This window comes from Mobula hypostoma, chromosome 22 (assembly GCF_963921235.1).
Source record: "Mobula hypostoma chromosome 22, sMobHyp1.1, whole genome shotgun sequence".
Lineage (NCBI taxonomy): Eukaryota > Metazoa > Chordata > Chondrichthyes > Myliobatiformes > Myliobatidae > Mobula > Mobula hypostoma.
Window position 1 is genome coordinate 34,073,319 of NC_086118.1, and position 24,706 is coordinate 34,098,024.

Here is a 24,706-nt window from a genome sequence, read left to right on the forward strand (position 1 = left end):
GAGGGAGTACTAAGAGACAGAATCTACAAGCATTTGGATAGACAGGGGCTTATTAGGGAGAGTCAACATGGCTTTGTGCGTGGTAGGTCATGTTTGACCAATCTGTTGGAGTTTTTCGAGGAGGTTACCAGGAAAGTGGATGAAGGGAAGGCAGTGGATATCGTCTACATGGACTTCAGTAAGGCCTTTGACAAGGTCCCGCATGGGAGGTTAGTTAGGAAAATTCAGTCGCTAGGTATACATGGAGAGGTGGTAAATTGGATTAGACATTGGCTCGATGGAAGAAGCCAGAAAGTGGTGGTAGAGAATTGCTTCTCTGAGTGGAGGCCTGTGACTAGTGGTGTGCCACAGGGATCAGTGCTGGGTCCATTGTTATTTGTCATCTATATCAATGATCTGGATGATAATGTGGTAAATTGGATCAGCAAGTTTGCTGATGATACAAAGATTGGAGGTGTAGTAGACAGTGAGGAAGGTTTTCAGAGCCTGCAGAGGGACTTGGACCAGCTGGAAAAATGGGCTGAAAAATGGCAGATGGAGTTTAATACTGACAAGTGTGAGGTATTGCACTTTGGAAGGACAAACCAACATAGGGTTAATGGTAAGGCACTGAGGAGTGCAGTGGAACAGAGGGATCTGGGAATACAGATACAAAATTCCCTAAAAGTGGCGTCACAGTTAGATAGGGCCGTAAAGAGAGCTTTTGATGCATTGGCCTTTATTAATCGAAGTATTGAGTATAAGAGCTGGAATGTTATGATGAGGTTGTATAAGGCATTGGTCAGGCCGAATCTGGAGTATTGTGTTCAGTTTTGGTCACCAAATTACAGGAAGGATATAAATAAGGTTGAAAGAGTGCAGAGAAGGTTTACAAGGATGTTGCCGGGACTTGAGAAACTCAGTTACAGAGAAATGTTGAATAGGTTAGGACTTTATTCCCTGGAGCGTAGAAGAATGAGGGGAGATTTGATAGAGGTATATAAAATTATGATGGGTATAGATAGAGTGAATGCAAGCAGGCTTTTTCCACTGAGGCAAGGGGAGAAAAGAACCAGAGGACATGGGTTAAGGGTGAGGGGGGAAAAGTTTAAAGGGAACATTAGGGGGGGCTTCTTCACACAGAGAGTGGTGGGAGTATGGAATGAGCTGCCAGACGAGGTGGTAAATGTGGGTTCTTTTTCAACATTTAAGAATAAATTGGACAGATACATGGATGGGAGGTGTATGGAGGGATATGGTCCGTGTGCAGGTCAGTGGGACTAGGCAGAAAATGGTTCGGCACAGCCAAGAAGGGCCAAAGGGCCTGTTTCTGTTCTGTAGTTTCTATGGTTCTAACTCATTTGCACCTTAGAATTACATTGCAGAATTCTTTGGGTCTTTGCATCAAGCAGGAATGGTAAGGTTTGGCTGCTTTTGTGTGTTTAGATCTAAATCTTGCCTTAATATATGGCCTCTTGGCCTTTGTTGGGATAATTAAACATTTATTTGCTTCGGGTTTGACTTCAATGACCGTTTTTCAATTTCATTTAATCTTTTGGCTAGTTGTGGTATATTTTGTAGATACATGTTATGTAATCTCTATACAGATTGGAAAATGTTGCAAGGAGTAGCCCAGGTAACAAGAACTATAATTTTTATTTTGTTACTCTCTGACAATGTAGAAACAAATGTTCCGATTTTCTTGTAAACTAGGTTGAAGACACCTCTGAGTTAGTGCGGAATATTGTAAATTCTGAGTTTCTCATGATCTGTTTATCAGGATAAAGGAACTTGAGGACAAAATAAACAGAATGAAAGTTAGCTTGGAAAATGAAGAGGAAATGTTCCAACGCAAGTAAGTAAATTTATTAAAAGTAAATGTTCCTAAAATATACTTTAACTTTAGGTCAGGAACAGAACTTTATCAGAATAGCTCAGAAGCATTTACAAGATAAGAGACTGCACTTTTGAATATGCCAAAATTGTTAGAAAACTTTCTCTATTTCAATTAACACTTAAAAAATTCTGGTTAAGTACCCTGTAATTTAAGAATGTCAACATGTTGAGGCAACACATTAACAGGGCCCTTTTTTTAATCAACAAATTGGTAATTTCATGCAAATACATTGGTAAATATGATCTCTACAGTAAGTCATTAAATGTAGATAATGCACCCTTGAATGCCCAATACTGACATAGGTCCCACTAGTAACAGGCTGCCAACCTGATAAAGGTACATTTGTTTCTGTCATTACCAATTTCTATCCCATGCAATCTCTGACACTAATTGACTATACCTCTTCCCAACCTGTCTACTGTAAAAATGCTATTCCCTTTTTTCAGTTTCTTCATCCTCGCTGCATCTGTTCACAGGATGCAGGTTTCCTTTCCAGAAATCAGAGATTTTCTCCTTCAAGCAATGAATCTCCTTTCCATCACTATTGATGCTGCCGTCATCCGCATCTCCTTCATTTCCTGAACGTCTACGCTCACCCCATCTTCCCGCCGCCTTAACAGTGATAGAGTTCCCTGTGCCTTTACCTAACAACCCATGAGCCCCCACATCCAACACATCATCCTCCGTAACTTCCATCTCCAAAGGGATCCCACCAGCAACACATCTTTATGTCTCTCCTTCTCTCCGCTTTCCACAGGGATCACTCCTTCCATGACTCCCTTGTCCATTCATCCTTTCCCACTAATCTCCCTTCCGGCGCTTATCCCTGCAGGTGGCCAAAGTGCAACACCTGCCTATTCACTTCCTTACTCACCTCCATTCAGGGCCCCAAACAGGTCTTCCAGGTGAGGCAACACTTTACCTGTGAATCTGCTGGGGTTGTCTATTGTGTCTGGTACTCCTGATGCGGCCTCCTCTACATTGGTGAGACCCATCAAAAATTGGGGAACCGCGTTGTCGAGCACCTCTGCTCCATCCACCAAAAGCAGAACTTCCCAGTGGCCAAACATTTTAATTCCAATTCCCATTTCCATTGCGACATGTTGGTCCATGTCTTCCTCTTATGCCAAGATGTGGCCACCTTCAGGGTGGAGGAGCAATACCTTATATTCTGTCTGGGTAGCCTCCAACCTGATGGCATGAATATCGATTTCTCCTTCCAGTGAAAAAAATCTTCACTCTCCCCTCTTCTTATATTCTCCCCCTGGGTTCTTACCTCTTCTCACCTGCCTGTCGACTCCCCCGGGTCCCCTCCTCCTTCCCTTTCTCCTATGGTCCACTCCCCTCTCCCATCAGATTCCTTCTTCTCCAGTCTTAATCTTTCCAACCCACCTGGCTTCACCTATAACCTTCAAGCTACCTTCCTTCCCCTCTTGCTACCTTTTAATTCTGGCATCTTCCCCCTTCCTTTTCAGTCTTGGATAAGGGTGTCGGCCCAAAACATTGACTGTTCATTCATTTCCTTAGATGCTGCCTCATCTGCTGAGTTCCTTTAGAATTTTGTGTGTGTTGCTTTTATCACTATTTTGTGATATCTTATCCAGTAACTTATGAAATAGAAATACAAATACTTCATAAAGAACAGATTAATTATTCAGAATCAGAATTAGGTGTATTATCACCGGCATGTGTCGTGCAATTTGTTAACTTAGCAGCAACAGTACAATGCAATACATGATAATATAGAAAGAAAAATAGTATAAATAAATAAATAAATTACAGTAAATATATATATGTATATTGAATGGATTAAAATAGTGCAAAAACAGAAATAATATATATAAAAATGTCTTTCTCTTTTCAATATTTTTATTAGTTTCTACATAGAGGAATACAGAGTACAAGAAAGTATATATAAAAGGTCAAAAAAAATTTTTTTAACTACCAATTACATTATATCTATTCATAATAACAATCTCATTACCCTGTATTCATGTAGGTTAGTCAATAGTTATATTGAAATATACTAATTTATTAAAAAAAGGAGTCTAACCCCTACCAAGACCGAAGCTGTTTATTAAAGAGAAAAAAAGGCAAAATACCTTCTCATATAATAAAAATTAATAATTGCCAACATCTAAATTTAAACAACGAATTTAGGGTTTTGAAAGTTTGAAAATAATTCAGAAAGGGTCCCCACAGTCTTTGAAAGTCTTGACGAGATTCAGAAATTGAACAACAAACCTTCTCTAAATCTAAGCCTGACATAACGTCGCATAACCATTGAACATGAGTAGGAGGAAAAACATCTTTCCACCTAAACAAAAACGCCCTCCTAGCTATAAGAGAGCTAAAGGCCAAAATATGTAAATCAGATGACTTCAGCTTGATACCTTGTCCTGCAACAATACCGAATAGAGCTGTCAGAGGATTAGGCTTAAATTGATTTTGAGAAGTAAAGGAAAGTTTGAAAAACTTCCTTCCAATATTTTTCAAGACATGGACAAGTCCAAAACATATGAATTAATGAAGCTTCTCCGTTATTACATCTGTCACAGTAGGGAAATATATCCGAATAATAACGAGATAGCTTATCTTTAGTCATATGGGCTCTATGTACCACCTTAAATTGTATGAGGGAATGGCGAGCTCATAGCGATGAAGTATTAACCAGTTTAAAAATTTCATTCCAAGTTTCCTCAGATATTGATGTCTGTAAATCCTGTTCCCAGGGATTCTTAATTTTGTCTAAAGGAACATTCCTCGTCTCCAGTAACATACCATTAATATTAGATATTGAACCATTATGAAAAGGTGTCAAATTAAAAATTACGTCTAGTAAGTTCTTATCTGAGCTTATAGAATATGTGCATAATTGAGATCTTAGAATGTCTCTGATTTGTAGATATCTAAAAAAGTGAGTTTTGGGTAAGCTATATTTAGCTGACAGTTGCTCAAATGAAAAAAGATTTCCTCCACAAACAGACCCCAAAAACATTTAGTACCCAACCTGTCCCATTCTTTAAAAACTAAATCAGTTGTGGAGGGTTTAAAAAAAGTTAGAATAAATGGGACTAGAAAGGGAAAATCTTAATAAACCAAATTGTTTTCTAAATTGTATCCAGATCCTCAGAGTATGTTTAACTATTAAATTATCAGTTGGTTTACTTACAAATAAAGGAAGTGAGGATCTAAGAAGAGAAATAATAGAAAATTGATTAACAGAGTTAGCTTCTAAAGAAACCCATACCGGACAGTCTACTCGATTAATATAATATAGTCAAAACGTAAGATATCGTATATTAACTGCCCAGTAATAAAACCTAAAATTGGCGGGGGGGGGGGGGGAGAACGTCGACTCCCTCCCCCTGCCTCTAAAATTATGTAAGGCTAAACCTCCAGACTTTTTCAGTTTTTGAAGATGAACTTTATTTAAACGAGGATGTTTATTTTTCCATATATAGGATTAAATAGATTCAAGGGAGTCAAAAAAGGATTTAGGAATTAAAACGGGTAAAGCCCGAAAAAGATATTTAAATTTAGGTAGAATATTCATTTTAATAGAATTAATTCATCCAATCAACGATACTGAAAGAGGTGACCAATTTAATGATATCTTTTTTACATGGTTCAATAAAGTAAGCAAGTTTTCTTTAAACAGGTGTTTGTAATTCTTAGTGACTGTTACACCCAAATAAGTAAATTGATTCCTTACAATTTTAAAAGGGAGATTAGTATTAATTGATACCAAATTATTTAAAGTAAATAATTCACTCTTATATAGGTTCAATTTATATCCTGAAAACTGGCTAAAATGGGAGAGTAAAGAAAGTACGCAAGGTAACGAGGTCTCAATATTAGAGATAAAAAGCCATATATCATCTGTGTAAAGCGAGATTTTGTGGGTGATACCTTTCCTTAAGATACCATTGATATCATTAGATTCTTGAAAAGCAATGGCAAGGGGTTCTAAAGCTAGATCAAAAAACAAAGGACTCAACGGACAGCCTTTGTCTAGTTCCGCAGTGAAGTTTAAATGGTTTGGAACTTTGAAAATTAGTAACAACCCGAGCAGAAGGAGATAAATAAAGTAATTTAATCCATTGAATAAAATCTGATGCAAAATTAAATTTTTCTAATGTTTTAAATAAATAACTTCATTCAACCCGATTGTAGGCCTTCTCAGCATCTAAGGATATCACACATTCCGATATGTGAGGTAGTGTTCATGGGTTCAATGCCCATTTAGGAATCAGATGGCAGAGGGAAAGAAACTGTTCATCAATCACTGAGTGTGTGCCTTTAAGCTTCTTGTACCTCTGTCCTGATGGTAACAATGGGAAGGGGGCATTCCCTGGGTGATGGAGGTCCTTAATAATGGACGTTGCCTTTCTGAGGCACCTCTCCTTGAAGATATCTTGGGTACTATAGAGGCTAGTGCCTAAGATAGAGCTGACTAACTTTACAATTTTCTGTAGCTCCTTTTGTCCTGTGCAGTGCCCCCCCCCCCCACCCATACCTGACAGTGATGCAGCTTATCACATTGCTGTCCACGGTACTGTACATCTATAGAAGTTTTTGAGTGTTATAGTTGACAAACCAAATCTCTTCAAACTCCCAATGAAATAAGGCTGCCGTCTTGCCTTCTTTATAGCTGCATCGATATGTTGGGACTAGGTTAGATCCTCAGAGATCCTGACACCCAAGAACTTGAAATTGCTCACTCTCTCCACTTCTGATCCCTCTATGAGGATTGGTTCGTGTTCCATCATCTTACCCTTCCTACCATCCACAATAAGCTCTTTTGTCTTACTGACACTGAGTACAAGGTTGTTGCTGCAACACCACTCAACTAGCTGGATTAATATTTTAGTATTGAATCCCTGTTTCATTTCCTCGGTAATAAATTCTAATGTTTTACCAGCAACTGATATGCGGTTAACTGGCCAACAGTTCCCTATTTTCTTTCTTCCTTCTTTGTAAAGTAACTGAGATATTTGTCACATTCCAATCTGTCAGGACAGTTTCAAAACAACGGACGTTTTGAAGGATTATCACTAATATGTCCACCAGCAGTAGAGTACCCTCTGATGCAGGCTAAGAGATTCAAGTTATTGACTGGCTTTCATTATCCCTATTTTTCTAGTACTTTCCTTTTTAGATATATTCATTGTTTTTAAATTCTGTACTATTATTACTGCTCCCCTGTACTTCTGGTAAATTTATTATAACCTGTATATTGACTATGATGCCTTCTAAATATTTATGGCTCAGCTACTTATGGCTTAACTAACTGACTAACTGAACTACTTGGAGGGCTCCAATTATAAATAATTTGTTGCCAACAAGATTTGGAAGAATTTTAGTGGTCACTATTTAAGGCACCAAGAGAGAAAATGAAGTGCTTGTCAAGATGAGGGAAATCAGACTTGAGTGATTTTATATATAGAGAAGTATTTCATGCAGTTCCAAGGTCAACATGAATTCTGCATTTCCATTAGCTGGCAAGAAGCCTTTACTTTCTCCCTTTAAGCGTTGAAAGGTACAGTACTTTTATGTAGAGACTTAAAGAGTAAAGAAAATCTTAAAAATACTTAGTTCAACCTTATAGTGTATACATATCCATTTATTTGTAAGATATAGTTATCACACCAGAGCTATGTAGATTATTTCAATGGATGTCGGCTTAAACTTCTTACATATTATTTTGGAAGAAATAAGGGGAATTATATCCTGTTCCTCATATCCCTAAAAATGGGTTCAAATATTCCACAGCTTATTCAGCTCATGGCCCGGGATACAGATAAATATTTAAATATAAAAATTGAAAGTGCCGGTCTTGCTCAACAGCACAGGCAGCATCAATGGAGAGAGAAATAGAAATGAAGTTTTAGGTCAGTCATGTTTTATCCAAACCTGTTTTAATATTAAATCAAAGATAATTTGTTTTGGTTTAAGGAAACTGTGATAGCCATGCATGGGAAGGATTTTAATGTTCCTTTGTAAATAGTACCTTGAGATATTTTACATTCACCTGAAAAGCAGTTAGTGCATTTAACAGTTCATTAGAAATAACATACTTTGGACAAGCAAGCTCCTGACATTGCAGTGTCAGGCCAGATTCCTTGCTCAAAATGCCCCAGAATTTGTTGTCTGAGAGTGGAGTTGATACCATCAACCATCCTTCAATGTTTAGTAAATAATAGCTTTTTGTCTTAATAAAGTGTATTTTCTCAATATATTGGTGCTATGTGCAAGCTGCAATTCTCGGCTTTCAGCAGGATTGCTGGTCTGATGTGTTGTTTAGTGTTTCATCTCATAATACGAAAAATCAGCTCATTCTCAACTGTGCTCAAAATGATGTTCGCATTGAAGTCATTGACAGAACTACTGTATAACTAAAGTTATCAACTCAACCTACTATGTAAATTTTGTAAAGGGAATGAGTAGAAAAAATTCAAATGGAGGAGAAATCCAGAGATTGACTTGATGTGACTGTAGTGATATTCTTGCTTTTGAGGCCTGTAAGAGCTAGGTCAGTTTATCAGTGATCCACTAAAATAGTATGGAAACAATAATTAGTAGCCCCTGGATTTGGTGTGGATTATGGTAATGAGTTGTACTTTTATTGTTATGCAGTAAGCATTTTATCAAATTTGAGTTTCATGAATAATGTACTTGATGGTATTATGACAATAATTTTTTATTTGACCTTTGGTATTTTGTTGCAGTTCCCATATGCCACACAACAAAATAAATAGACATGAAATATTTTATAAATCACAAATTTCAAGAGACATTTATATCATGTATGTCAGTTGGATAAGTGGGGTAGTATTCAATCATAATCCCTAATTCCTTTCAATGCCATGAGTATTAACCAAAGAATTGGTGAGCTTCATGAGATTCAGCAAGTTAATACTCAAGCATACAACTTTTAAAAGCTCTGTTCAGCAAAAAAATACATTAACAAATTTAATATAACTTCTATATTATGCTTCTATATTATAACTTCTATATTAACTTCTAAAATATAAAAGCTTTATTTTCACCATTGATGGTTCCAAAATACTTTTGTAGTTTTACATCATTTTGTTGCTAGTCCTCTGGTTTATTCAAAGGTAGTTTTTTCTGTTGTTCGCAGCTGTGTATTGATTCAGCACAGCTAACAATGTTATTGTGTGGAAACTTGTTAAGTGTAAATAAACAAAGTACAAGAGCTGCATATAAAAATATAATATAAACTTTGTTTTCTGTTTGCAGTCAGTAAGTAATGACCTCAGTTGTATAAGTAAATGTTTCTGCTCTTCAGAAACACTAAAACAAAAGCTTACGCAGCTTTTAATCCTGCAGCTCGATATTGGACTGTAAATACTGCATGCTACATTTATGGGGAACTTTTCTTTCAGACCACAAGTACATTGCTGCACTTGAATTATCTGTTATGATATTTTTAAAACAAAGCTTTTTTTTTTAACTTTCAGCAAGTTGATATAAAAGTACAAGGAGAAAGAAAAATTAAGTAGTTTATATTACATGATAATGTTTTCAAATTAACCTCTGAAACTGAAGGTACTGCAATTCAACAGAAGGCCTGGATTACAACCTTTAAGGTTTCTTTGACTCAGCAACAGTCTTTCTTTGAGATACCCTGTGCAAGAACTGGTACATTTATAGAGCCCCTGTCATCCTCTTAAACTAAAGAACTTTGACCAAATTGTTAAAAACTGTCAAATATCAAGATGTAAATAATGATATAATTAGTAAGTTGTTTTGGAAGAAGCGAAAGAAATTCTGATTTTTATGGTACCTACAACTTTAAAGATATCAAAGCCCTTTGCAACTTAATGAATACTTTTGAATTGTGGTTACTGTTGTAATGCAGGAAATGTCATCAGTAAAATACACCAGCAAGTTTCCATCAGGTGCAAGTATGTAATGCTCAGGTCATCTACCTTGTTTAGTCTTTCTACATTCATTACACTTTTTCCATCTCAGCTTGCAAGCAGAGTATGGGCATTTACACTACAAATTTGACATTAAATAAACTCTTACAACTTGTTGTACATTTGAAGTTTTACAAAATATTTTGTCCTAACAAAAGGTAAGTTTGAAGTTTTGATATTAGATATGGAAAAGCACATTGAAGTGGTTGATAATTAAATTAATTGGCTTGTTGCCTACCTTATTAGTGATTTCTGAATCTCAACATGATAGTGCTCTGCTAGATGTACAAACGTATAACCTTTCCTTTACTAGCAGAGATTAGATACCATCCTTGTGGACACTGGCTTCTATTATGAACACATATTTCCTATTTTAAAATTTGATGACAGCATTTATTACTGGATAGTCTGGATTGTTCTATGTGTTTATAAATGAGATTTATAGTGCAAATTGCTAGTGTAGTAGCATGGCAAGACTACAGGAACCAATATTCTGACCAAAATGACTTGTAGCAGACTGAAATGCTTGAGCATATAGACATTAAGAAAGAGGACGTGCTGGAGCTTTTGAAAAGCATTAAGTTAGATAAGTCACCGGGACCAAATGAGATATACCCCAGGCTACTGTGGGAAGTGAGGGAGGAGATTGCTAAGCCTCTTGCAATGATCTTTTCGTTATCAATAGAGACGGGAGAAGTACCGGAGGATTGGAGGGTTGCAAATGTTGTTCCCTTGTGCAAGAAAGGGAGTAGAGATAACCCAATGAGTCTGACTTCAGTGGTGGGCAAGTTGTTGGAGAAGATCCTGAGAGGCAGGAATTATAAGCATTTGGAGAGACATAATCTGATTAGAGATAGTCAGCATGGCTTTGTCAAGGGCAGGTCGTGCCTTATGAGCCTGATTAAATTCTTTGAGGATGTAACAAGACACATTGATGAAGGAAAAGCAGTGGATGTAATGTATATGGATTTCAGTAAGGCATTTGATGAGGTTTCCCATGCAAGGCTCCTTCAGAAAGTAAGGAGGCATGGGATTCAAGGAGACCTTGCTTTGTGGATCCAAAATTGGCTTGCCCACAGAAGGCAAAGGCTGGTTGTAGATGGTTTGTATTCCGCCTGGAGGTCGGTAACGAGTGGTGTTCTGCAGGGATCTGTTCTGGGACCCCTCCTCTTTGTGACTTTTATAAATGCCCTGGATGAAGAAGTAGAAGGGTGGATTAGTAAATTTGCTGATGACACAAAGGTTGGGGGCGTGTGGATAGTCTGGAGGGTTGTTAGAGGTTACAGCAGGACATCGATAGGATGCAGAACTAAGCTGAGAAGTGGCAGATGAACAACTTTTTCAATATTTTTATTATTATATAAATTACATGAATACAAATATAAAATAAGGATACAAGTAAATAATACGAATTATATTGCATTTAAATCACAGTAATATGATCACAGTATCCCATATTCCAAATCAATCATGTATAAAAAAAGATTGAATTATGAAATGAAATAGAATAATATAATTGTATTTTATTTAGAAAAATTTATCCCCACTACCAAAATGAGCTGGTTGGTAAAAAAAAGAATACCTTACCATATGATATTTTAATAATAATGGCTCAGATCCATACTTTAATAACAGTTCAAAGATTGTGAAAATAATTCAGAAAGGGCCCCCATAACATTACAAAATCATGTTCAGAATCAGAAATCGAACAATGAATCTTCTCTAGATCAAGGCACAACATAATGTCAGATAGCCATTGAACATGAGTGGGCGGGGCGGCCTCCTTCCACTTGAGCAAGATCGCCCTCCTGGCCATAAGAGACATAAAGGCCAGTACCCTCAAATTAGATGGCTTCAATTTTGTAGCACTATCTTCAACAATACCAAACAAGGCAGTCAAAGGATTGGGCTTAAAGCTGACATTGAAAAGTGCAGAAAAAGTTTGAAATACATCTTTCCAGAATTTTTCAAGGCTCTGACGTGTCCAGAGCATATGAGATAGTGTGGCCATTCCATTAGTACATCTATCACAGTAAGGGGAAATATCTGCATAGAAACGGGAAAGCTTGTCTTTAGACATATGAACTTTATGTACCACTTTGAATTGTAATAAAGAATGACGAGCACATAATGATGAAGAATTAATCGACTTTAAAATAATCTTCCAGCTCTCATCAGATACGAGAGATCATACACCAGCATAAAATTATAAAGAAAGTAAATTGACAGTTACTTAACAGTTACAGAAAAAAGGAAGAAAATAAAAGGGCTCATTACAGTTAAACCGATCTCTTTTAATTTTACCTAAAGAGGCCTTTTTCAGTCCCAACAGTAGACCATAAATGTAAGATATTGAACCATTATCAAAGGGTTTCAGGTTTAAAATTGTATCTACTATCTTCTTATCTGGACTTGTAGGAAATGTAAGTAATTGAGATCTTAAAAATTCTCTAATCTGTATCGAAAAAGTGAGTGTTGGAAAGGTTAAATTTCGTTGAAAGTTGCACAAAAGAAGAGAGATTCCCTCTATCAAACAAATCCTGAAATCATTTAATACCCAATCTATCCCATTCTTCAAAAGATAAGTCAGTTAATGAACTTCAACTCAGATAAGTGTGAAGTGGTTCATTTTGGTAGGTCAAATTTGAAGACAAAATATAATACTAATGGTAAGACTCTTGGCAGTGTGGAGAATCTGAGAGATCTTGGGGTCCTTGTCCATAGGACACTCAAAGCTGCTGTGCAGGTTGACAGTGTTGTTAAGAAAGCATATGGTGTGTTGGCATTCATCAATCATGGGATTGAGTTCAAGAGCCATGAGGGAATGTTACAGCTTATATAAGACCTTGGTCAGACCCCACTTGGAGTACTGTGTTCAGTTTTGGTCACCTCACTACATCAAGGATGTGGATTCTATAGAGAGTGCAGAGGAGATTGACAAGGATGTTGCCTGGATTGGAGGGCGTACCTTATGAGAATAGGTTGACTGAACTTGGCCTTTTCTTCTTGGAGCGACAGAGGATGAGAGATGACCTGATAGAGGTGTATAAAATGATGAGGGGCATTGATTGTGTGGATAGCCAGAAGCTTTTTCCCAGGACTGAAATACAGTGGCATGCAAAAGTTTGGGCACCCGTGGTCAAAATTTCTGTTACTGTGAATAGCTAAGAGAGTAAAAGATGAACTGATTTCCAAAAGGCATAAAGTTGAAGATGGCACATTTCTTTAATACTTTAAGCAAGAAAACTTTATTTCCATCTTCAGTTTCAAAAAAACAAGAAAGGAAAAGGGCTCGAAGCAAAAGTTTGGGCACTCTCCATGGTCAGTACTTAGTAACACCCCCTTTGGCAAATATCACAGCTTGTAAACGCTTTTTGTAGCCAGTTAAGACTCTTTCAATTCTTGTTTGGGGGATTTTCGCCCATTCTTCCTTGCAAAAGGCTTCTAGTTCTGTGAGATTCTTGGGTCGTCTTGCATGCTTTGCTCTTTTGAGGTCTATCCACAGATTCTCGATGATGTTTAGGTCGGGGGACTATGAGGGCCATAGCAAAACCTTCAGTTTGCGCCTCTTGAGGTAGTCCATTGTGGATTTTCAGGTGTGTTTAGATTCATTATCCTGTTGTAGAAGCCATGCTCTTTTCCTCTTCGGCTTTTTTACAGACAGTGTGATGTTTGCTTCCAGAATTTTCTGGTATTTAATTGAATTCGTTCTTCCCTCTAACAGTAAATGTTCCCCGTGCCACTGGCTGCAACACAAGCCCAAAACATGATCGATCCGCCCCCGTGCTTAACAGTTGGAGAGGGGATTTTTCCCTCATTGACGGGGAAAGAACCCTTGACCTAAACATCATTGAGAATCTGTGGTTAGACCTCAAAAGAGCAGTGCATGTAAAAGAATCTCACAGAACTAGAAGCCTTTTGCAAGGAAGAATGGGCAAAAATCCCCCAAACAAGAATTGAAAGACTCTTAGCTGGCTACAAGAAGCGTTTACAAGCTGTGATACTTGCCAAAGGGGGTGTTACTAAGTACTGACCATGCAGGGTGCCCAAACTTTTGCTTGGGGCCCTTTTCCTTTTTTGTTATTTTGAAACTGTAAAAGATGGAAATAAAAAAAGTTTTCTGCTTAAAGTATTAAAGAAATGTGTCATCTTTAACCTTATGCCTTTTGGAAATCAGTTCATCTTTTACTCGCTTAGCTATTCACAGTAACAGAAATTTTGACCGGGGTGCCCAAACTTTTGCATGCCACTGTAGCTAACATGAGGTGGCATAGTTTTAAGGTGCTTGGAAATGGATACTGAGGGGACATCAGGGGTAAGCTTTTCACACAGAGAGTGGTGAGTATGTGGAATGCATTGCTGGTGGCGGTGGTGGAAGTAAATACAATAGGGTTTTTTAAGAGCCTCTTAGATAGGTACATGGCACTTAGAAAAATGGAGGGCTATGCGGTAGGGAAATTCTAGGCGGTTTCTAGAGTAGGTTACGTGGTCGCCACAACATTGTGGGCCGAAGGTTCCTAGATTCTCTGTTCTAAAACATTAGAGTTTAAAATATCAAGCAATGTCCTTACTCAGTCCTCCCAGAGCAATTGCAGTTATGTACTGCTCGGAAACCATTCTTCTGTAACATTCAGGTCTCTTCCTTTAGACCAGGGATCCCCAACCTTTTTTGCACTGCGGACCGGTTTCATATTGACAATATTCTTGCGGACCGGCTGACGGGGGTGGGGGGGCGGCGGCGGTCAGGGTTGCCAACAGACAAGAGTAGCAGTCAAATACGTTGTTTCCCAGAGAGACTACAATGACCATGAAGCCTTGCATGGGCACCAGTGCGCATGACGTGCCAATTTTTTCCACAAATCGTTTTTGGCGATTCTGTTCAGGGTTGGGGGTGGGGGTGTTAATCATGTCCGGAATATAGGTGATAAGTGGCTAATACACTCAATTTCGTTTCTAAAAGGATTTATCTAATGAATTTAATATTAAACACACAGCGCATATTTTCCTCGCATGAATATAGTGATAAGTCAATTATCAGGGGAGGACAGGGGAGCTTGAAGTAAGTGTTGAACGAACTTCCAGTAGAAGTGGTAGAGGCAGGTTCGATATTATCATTTAAAGAAAAATCGGATAGGTATATGGACAGGAAAGGAATGGAGGGTTATGGACTGAGTGCAGGTCGGAGGGACTAGGTGAGAGAAGCATTCGGCACGGATTTGCAGGGCAGAGATGGCCTGTTTCCATGCTGTAATTGTTATATGGTTATATAAGTAAGTTTGGATATTAAACACACAGCACATATTTTCCCCGTATGAACATATAAAATCATTGCAACACACCAATATCGCTGAATCAGTGGGAGCCCTGGGCTTGTTTCCCTGCAACAAGACGGTCCCATCGAAGGATGACGGGAGACAGTGATACTCGAAGGGGGTTTCTTATGTCCAGTCTATTCCGCAATTTGGTTTTCGTTGCATTCATTGCAGAGATATGTTGGAAATGGAATCAACGTTTTCAGTGCTTTCCTGGCTATCTCAGGATATTTAGCCTTGATTTTGATCCAGAATGCCAGCAGAGATGTTATGTCAAACATACTTTTCAGCCCGTCGTCATTTGCAAGCTCGAGGAGTTGATCTTCTTCCCGCGCTGACATGGATGACGCGCGGGTAATGACCTCGCATGCGTTCAAGCTCAACGGTGGGCATGACAAGGAATGAGGAAAGGTGCAGCTGACTCCTATCACCAAACCATATTGTTTCCTTGCGGCCCGATAGCGCATGCTTTGGGGCCTGGTACCGATCCGCGGCCCGGTGGTTGGGGACCACTGCTTTAGACCTTAGTTTTACCATTGTTCTAAAAATAAAACCATGCTATGGTGCAACACCATTAGTCATAAAATTAAAAACCAGATGTGCACGTACACTTTTTTCCCAGAGTAGTGGACCAAAAGAAATGAGACGATATTTTTTGAACCAAGCATCAGGTCTTCCACATAAGCCAAGAAGGTTTCTTGTTTGCTTAAGCTTCAAGTTCAAATGCACTTGGTGTCGTAGCAATTAAATGAACAATCTGAAAAGAGCATCCTGAATATAGAATCTCAAACAGTGGGGCTGCTCTTCCAATTCTCACCCCCATCAATACATCCAAGATCCCAACCCCAAACAACTCATCTATTATCACTCATCTGTGAAGCCCACCATCTTGAAGTAGTGGAATGCTTGGTTCTTCTTACTGTACAAATCATAAAACTTGAGAGGAGAATTTTGTATTTTCAGAAGTGAGGCTTAAACAGAACTGCTGGTTTTAGTCATTTGTTTCTGTCTCCAGAGTAATCTCCACGTGCAAGTGTTTACACATTCTCCTGTATACTTTGAAATCAATCAGTGAGGAGAATGATATATGTAATCTGCATCAAGTAAAATCAAGTATATCACGGGATAATGTAACTGAATAGTGTTTCCAGGTTATTTTTCAAACTCTCCTATATTAATTTCCATAATGGATCAATAAGTAAACAACTAGAACTTTTATTTGCATAGAATATTTAACGTAGCAAAAAAATTCAAGAAATACAATTTTGCACTAAAACACAAAAGGACATATTAACAAGGTATTGATATAAGAGATAGCTTTAAAGGAACACTTTAAAGGAGGATAGAAAGCAGACTGAAGTTTAAGATTATGGTAATCATAGTCACGTTCACTATTAATTAAAATAAGGGATGAAACGTGTTGAAACTTGAGAAATGTAGAGATTCATTCAAGAATTTGGAGAAGTTTTTGGAAACACTAATTTAGCAGCTATTCTCCAAGGCAAAAGACATCTATAAAGGTGTCTTTTCTGTGATAGTTGTTGGGATGCAGTATTCCAATGATTTTAGGAAAGCTTTGGATTGTGTTTTTCTCGTGCAGAGTTCCTCTTATCACTGGACAAATTGGAAGATATTTTTGATTATTCATAATTGAGTAACTTAATGATTAGTTCATTATATTTAAAAGGTCTCATCTTTCCTTAGACATTCTGAACTTGATCGTCTTGCTCGTGAGAGAGATGCAAAACTTGCTACTACAAAGCAAGCACACACAGAACAGATAAGGGAACTGAACAATAAGATACGTGATTTACATATCAGCTTGGAGACGGTCGAAATGGAGAAACGGCGAATGGAATGGAGCCATATAGATGCCCTAAAAGAGAAAGAGGATGTTATTGAGAAGTAAGTTACATTAAGCTGAATCATACTGGGCCAGGCCCCTGCCTTAGAGAATTTTACCTGGAATAGCACATCTAGATGCCGCAAATTCCTATCAGTTTCTTCAGATTTATAATGGCACTAATAGTTTTCCATTATTACATTGCAAATTTCTTGCTATTATCTAGGTTTCAGTGGCAGTGCATGCCCAGCTGTGTTTCTCTTTCCCATGATCAATTGACAGTACAGTCGGCCCTCCTTATCCGTGAGTTCCGCATGCACGAATTCAACCAACTACGAATCAAGAAAACCCGGAAATGCTCTTCCAACGCTTGCTGTTTGAGCATGTACAGAATGTACAGCCTGTTTTTCTTGTCATTATTCCCTAAACAATGCAGTATAACAACTATTTACATAGAATTCACATTGTATTAGGTATTATAAGTAATCTAGAGATGATTTAAAGTGTACGGGAGGATGTGCGTAGGTTATCGTGGATCGGGATAAAAAAATGGAAGTTCTCTTACTAACTTAAGTTGGAACAGGTACATCCGGTATTATTTAGTGTCAGTTAGTCAAACGTTTGTCTTAGTATATAGTATATATTTTACCTTTCTATGCATATAAAATACTTAAGAAACGTATGTTTCAATGCCGGGCTTGGGAATGGAAGTTCCCGAGTTCGATACAGTGACAGATCGCTCCCGAGCACGCTGTCCATCCCTGCCGGATTGATGTGGAGGATCAAAAACCCAAAACCCCAAAACCCAATAATTAAACCACTGTGTTGCTTAGTAATAATTGTAGCTTTAATCGGGCAAGGCCTTTCTCATTTTATCCTTTAAAATTGTTCCGATCATTGACTGACTGTAGCCTAACGCTTTTCCAATGACCGATGGCGTTTCATCCCTTTCTGATCGCTTTATTATTTCCACTTTATTTTAAATCGCGATGGTGATTATTTTCATGAACAGAAACACTGCGGATTCAGAGCTCCGCCACCGGGTCCTAATACCCACCATACTGAGACAGGTTAAATAAAGTCCGGGGTTCCGCTGGGTCCTAAGGTCCACTGCATTTAAAGACGTTGAATAAGGGACTTGAGCATCCGTGTTTTTTTGGTATCCGCGAGGGGTCCTGGAGCCAATCCCTCGCGGATAAAGAGGGCCGACTGTACTAAATTGGTTGCTGATTTTGCATTGAAGCTCTATATGTCAGTAAAACTCTTGCAAAAGAATTAAGTGGCAGGCTTTATAGTATGAAATGCAGATTGCAATGTGATATAATGGATCCAGGATAATGAGTTTCAAAGCTAAACAAATTGTCAAACTAGGTCCTATAAGCAATCGGGTCAGGAATTGAAAGCTAATTTTTATCAGGTGCAATTGCTGAACAAGTCGCTGCTGTTTAAACCTCAGATGTACACTTGAGTTTGACCTATGAAGGATTGTAATGCCAATTACAATTTGGCTTATATTTCCTAAAACAGTAGAAGTCTATTATTGGATACTCTATTATTAGAAACAACAGTTTAAATTGAGTAGTTGTTCAGGAATGGTTTATTCTACATGCATCTATGTGAAATGCTTGATAAAAATGCTTGTGTTCAACATGTCAGGCAAAATCTGTGGCAAGAGAAACAGAATTAATATTTAGGCTCAAATTTTCATCATAACCAGGCAGTGAGAAAACCAAATTTATAATGAGGTTTGGGGAGGGCTGGATAGGACAAAGGGAACCTAAAAATCAAAGGAAGAAAGCTGGAAATGGCCAATAGATCAGGAAATGCTTGCAAAAAGGGAATTAATTGAGTAAGTACTACATTTGGATGACTACAGTAGAACCACAAGGCTCATCAATTTTAAATAACCTTTTTTCTCTTAGCATCAGACTCCAGGTGAGCATTTCAGTCATTTTATTTCCAGTTTCAGGTTCATCAACAAGTCCAATGTGCATATAACAGCTATTACACAAGTACTAGTTTGTTATTTTTTCACACTGTAAGTGCCCTTATTAATCTTTTAACCAGACAATTTCATAAACATTAAAAGTATTTCAACAACCTGACCTCACCCTATAGAGGGATCCCTCCCCCATTTTCTATTTCTGTGGGAAGGTATATGACTTAATGTAAGATTGCATAAACAATATCATATTTATCTTCTATGTTCCTGGGAGGGGAATCCAGTAGTCCCTGTTGTAAAGTGACAGTAAAAAGATGATTATTAGGTGTATAACTTGAGTATGAAGCCAAACTCCCTGATCATTAGAGTGTGTGGAATCCCACCAGTGCATGTTTGTGTTAAGAAGAGATGATAGAAATTCAAAGCAAATCAGTTACAATCCATTTATCTCTAACATCTTGAATCACTTGTGTTTGACACTTTGTGTGTTCATTACTCACAGACCCTTTGCACTGAACTTCATTCTGTCAAAAATAATATTTAAAACCGAAATTAATGACACTTTTTAAAAAAACAACTTTATATTTACGTTCACCTCAACCCTTCCTCTCCCACCTCCTACCCCGCACACACATGCAGTATGATTATGCAAACTCGGTACAATAGATGTCAGTTTTGGTTGGAAGCTGTTGAGACCAATTTTTCACGTACAAGAAAGTTTTCTGAAGACCTTTGTGTAAATCTGTATTCAGGATCGTAATTAAGAGAGCACATTGTAATAAATGTAATAACTGTTTAGATTAGTGAGCAGTTCGCTGAACAACAGAACTGTCCAGTTATTAATAAAACCAGGGCATGCTATCACAGGATGAAATAGAAGAGAATGAGCACTCATTAATTTTAATCGTTAGGATTCTTCCTCAGTGCACATAATCAATGAAAAGAAAATCAGGACAGAGCAGTATTTAAAAAAAAATTCTGTTTAGTGGTATAATTGTTGTTGCCTCTGAAAGAGCACTGTAGAACATTTATTAATGCATCATTATGCATTTCATCTCACAGTGGCTTGAAGATGGCCTAATTGATTTGTTTTGTAACAGGCCTGCGAAATTTTCTGGGTTTTGACTTTTTGTTTTTCTAGGTTGCGTGATGAGCTTTCTACAATGAAAGTCGGGTGGGATGGTCACATTGCACAGATCTCCAAAGAGACCGTTGCTAAGGACATACAAATTAAAACATTACAGGAGCAGGATTCAAAGTTGAGAGCTGAGATGGCAAGGCACAAAGAGGATGTGGAAAAGTAAGCTGCTTTGTGTTTCAGCTGTAAAATGGTACATCTTCCTCACTTGAAGTGAAGGATGCTTAGCTTTTTGAAATGCCTGCAGTTCTAGTTGAAACATTGGAATTAGAATTTCTATTCCATTAAGGACTAATTGGAATATGAAATTAATGTTTCTTTTGTAAAGAATAAACTGATCAAAGTTATCACAATTTTCAAGACAACTTGCATATCACAGTTGGAGATTTTATTTTTAAGAGCTCTGATACTGTTGGTTAATTACCACAGACTTGGAATATGTTGCATCATAAAATTTGGAAAAATATGAACAGCCTTTCTCTTATTTATGGAGTGACAACAATGAAACTGCAATTGGTGAAACAGACATGTAATCTAGAATGATGTGAACACATTATGGGAGACGAACTTTTTTATTTCTCGTGGTTCGTTTTGCCATGAAAGTTCAAGTTCAAGTTCAGATTATTGTCATTCAATCGTACACATGTATACTGCCAAACAAAAAGAAGACCACTTCAGCTTATTGAATCTATGCCAGCTGAACGAGCAATCAGTCATTCTCATTTCCCACTTATTTTCTTGTAACATTCCTCACATACACATCAAATCCCCACCCATATACGCCACAGAAAATTTACAGCAGCCAATTAAACTGTTGGAGGGTGTGGGAGGAAGCCAGAGAACTTGACAGAAACCAATACATTCACAGGGAGAATATGTAAGTACCACACAGCCATCATCATAGACTTGGGTCACTGGAGCTATGAGGTAGTGGTAATACCTGCTGCTTGGTATGAGCATTCTGCTACATATCTATCATGGCTGTATTTATACTCTGCATGACAACTGTGTAGCCTGGGTGTACATGGTAATAATGAGATTTTTTTATTAACAGTTTAATAATAAAACAGTAAATCTAGGTAGCAAGGAAATGCAGTCAGTTGGAACATTGTAGGGAAAATTTGGGAACATTAGATCAGACCCCAATCAGTTAAGTTAGACGACCTCTCCTCCTCCACTCTCACCCTGAACACTGGTGTGCCTCAAGGCTGTGTGCTGAGCCCTCTTCTGTACTCCCTTTTCACCAATGACTGCGTTCCTGTACCTGGTTCTAACTCCATAATCAAGTTTGCAGATGACGCCATGGTGGTTGGCCTGATCAGAGGGGATGACGAGACGGCCTACAGGGACGAGGTCCAGCATCTGGCTGCGTGGTGTGCCGACGACAACCTGGCCCTTAACACCCAGAAGACCAAGGAGATCATTGTGGACTTCAGGCATGCTAGGAGCCACGCTCACGTTCCCATCTACATCAATGGAGCTGTAGTGGAGCATGTATCAAGCTTCAAATTCCTTGGTGTCCACATTTCCGAGGATCTCACCTGGTCCCTGAACTCCTCCATCCTGATCGAAAAGACACAACAACACCTTTATTTCCTGCGGAGCATCAAGGAAGCTCACCTCTGTCCCAGGATACTGACGGACTTTTACCGCTGTACCATTGAGAGCATACTCACCAACTGCATCTCAGTGTGGTATGGCAGTTGTCCCGTATCGGACCGCAAAGCACGCCAGCGTGTGCTGAAAACTGCCCAGCAGATTATTGGCACCCAATTGCCCAGCTACCATAAACGCTGCCTGGGTAGGGTGAAAAGCATTATCAAGGATGCATCTCACCCTAACCATGGAATTTTTGCTCTCCTCCCATCTAGTAGGCACTACAGGAGTCTCCGCTCCCGCACCAGCAGGCACAGGAAGAGCTTCTTCCCTGAGGCTGTGACACTGCTGAACCTCACATCACAGTGCTAAGCAGTATTTCACCCATATTGTACTGTCTCAGTACTTTTATATTTGTGTGCTATAGCACTTACTTCTTATTCACAGTTATTTTGTAAATGACACTATCTTTGCATTTCTGTTTAGGTGCTAACTGCATTTCATTGGCTTTGTATCTGTACTCAGCACAATGACAATAAAGTTGAATCTAATCTAATCTAATCTATGCTTGAGGCAATGCAAATCTCTTTAGAAGTAGAACATTCCATTTTCCCAGTAACGTACACACACAATGCTGGAGAAAATCAGCAGGCCAGGCGGCATCTATGTTTCAGGCCAAGACCCTTCATCAAGACTGAAGAAAAAAAGATGAAGAGTCAGGATAAGAGGGTGGGGGGAGGGGAGGAAAGAAACACAAGGTGATAGGTTAAACCAGGAGGGGTGAAGTTAAGAGCTGGGAAGTTGATTGGTGAAAGAGATACTGGACTGGAGAAGGGGGAATCTGCTGGGAGAGGACAGAAGGCCATGAAAGTTAAAGAAAAGGGGGAGGAGCACCACAGGGAGGTGATAGGCAGGTAAGGAGATAAGGCGAGAGAGGGAAATGGGAATGGGGAATGTGGGGGGGGGGGGTCAAGCAGAACCAGAAGTTTGAGAAATCGATATTCCTGCCATCAGATTGGAGGCTTCCCAGACTGAATATCATTTTCGGAGCACATTGAGCGAGAAACTACATTTTTTTAAAGGCATATGCAAAGTGAGCCTTATTTAGAAGTAAAGAAGTGAGCTTTATTTCAGAAGTTGGCGCCACAGTACCGTGGTGTGACACTATTACAAGCTCGGGATGTTCTGGAGTTCGAAGTTCAAGTCTGGCGCCACTCCGCAAAGAGTCTCTGTATGTCTTCCTTGTGGAATGTGTGGGTTTTCCTCGGGTGCTCCGGTTTCCTCCCCTAGTCCAAAGACGTACAGGGTAGGTCAATTATTCGTTGTAAATTGTCACATGATTACATTAGGGTTAATCAGGATTGGGGGTTTGCAGGGTCAATGTGGCTCGAAGGTATGGAAGGGTCTACATCATGCTCTGTCGCTAAATAAAGAATGTGATGTTAATCGTTATGTAATTCAAGTTTCATGGCAGTGAGCATATTTCTGTAAACCCATTATAGCTGAGCCAACATTCGTCAGCAGGGTAACTCCAACCCACCACACATCCCCACACGCTCCAGCTTTGTTTAAAGGATAATTAAACATTTGCAGATTTGTTTCTTCATTTCATAGTCATAGAGCCATTAATGGATTGAAGAACACCCTTTCACCTACCATATCCATGTTGTTTATTAAGTTCTTATCTTTCAATGCCAAACTTTTTATTGCCAAAGGTTTCTCCTAACTCTTGCTGTGATTCCACATGCATTTCGTGTCTTTTGCATTTTTATATTCAAATTGCAGAACTCTACAAGGAGGGATGTGGCAGGTATTGAAAAAACGTTGGCTTACATCCCCACAAACCGATTGTTCTCCGACAGAGATAATAGTAGAAGGGTGGAAGAGGAGGGAAATCTGTCAAGAAAACAACTGTTTCAGATATTCACTGTTATAAGTATTTCCCATGAAATTCAGTTTCTTTTTTACAAGAGCTAACTGTCAGTTATAGCTCTTAAAAAGCTATTATTTCCCTTATTTCCCTTTATAAAGCCTCAGCATTACACCCTTGCTTTTATATTCTAGTCCTTTCTAGTCCTCTGAAAATTAATGGTAACATCGCATTTGCCTTCCTTCCTACTGACTCAACCTGCAAGTTTACTTTTAGGCAGCAGTCCCCAACCACCGGGCCGCGGACCGAAACCGGGCCATAAAGCATGTGCTACCGGGCCGCGAGGAAATGATATGAGTCAGCTGCACCTTTCCTCATTCCTTGTCATGCACTATTGAACTTGAACATAGGGTAGCCAACTGTCCCGTGTTTGCCGGGACATCCTGTATATTGGGCTAAATTGGTTGGTCCCATACGGGACCGCCCTTGTCCCGTATTTCTCCTGCTAAGGTAGAACGTTCCTATGAAACCTTTCGTGCCGAAATGGTGTAAAGCGAAGAAGCAATTACCATTAATTTATATGGGAAAAATTTTTGAGCGTTCCCAGACCCAAAAAATAACCTCGCAAACATGAGGAAATCTGCAGATGCTGGAATTTAAAGCAACTTTCACCCTGCCCTCAAGTTTACCTGGTCCATTTCTGACACCTCCCTCTCCTTTCTAGATCTTTCTGTCTCTATCTCTGGAGACAGCTTATCTATTGATGTCTACTATAAGCCTACTAACTCTCACAGCTATCTGGACTATTCCTCTTCTCACCCTGCCTCTTGCAAAAATGCCATGCCCTTCTCGCAATTCCTCTGTCTCCGCTGCATCTGCTCTCAGGATGAGGCTTTTCATTCCAGGACGAGGGAGATGTCTTCCTTTTTTAAAGAAAGGGGCTTCCCTTCCTCCACCATCAGCTCTGCTCTCAAATGCATCTCCCTCATTTCACGCACATCTGCTCTCACTCCATCCTCCCACCACCCCAGTAGGAATAGGGTTCCCCTTGTCCTCACCTACCACCCCACCAGCCTCCGGGTCCAACATATAATTCTCCGTAACTTCCGCCACCTCCAACGGGATCCCACCACTAAGCACATCTTTCCTTCCCCTCCTCTCTTTGCTTTCCGCAGGGATTGCT

General features: G+C 39.0%; 1 protein-coding gene across 9 annotated transcripts in view; it reads left to right on the plus strand.

Annotated features, from left to right (window-relative positions):
- Positions 1–24,706, plus strand: part of ccdc57 (coiled-coil domain containing 57) — a 185,161-nt gene that overhangs the window by 65,615 nt on the left and 94,840 nt on the right. For all 9 annotated transcript variants that reach the window (XR_010021297.1, XM_063074415.1, XM_063074418.1 and 6 more), the window contains 3 exons: positions 1,760–1,834; positions 16,839–17,039; positions 20,061–20,219. Coding sequence is in view for 8 of the 9 variants with exons in the window: in XM_063074415.1 (XP_062930485.1) it covers positions 1,760–1,834; positions 16,839–17,039; positions 20,061–20,219 (435 nt within the window). In the remaining variant the exon portion in view is untranslated. The remainder of the gene's footprint in view (positions 1–1,759; positions 1,835–16,838; positions 17,040–20,060; positions 20,220–24,706) is intronic.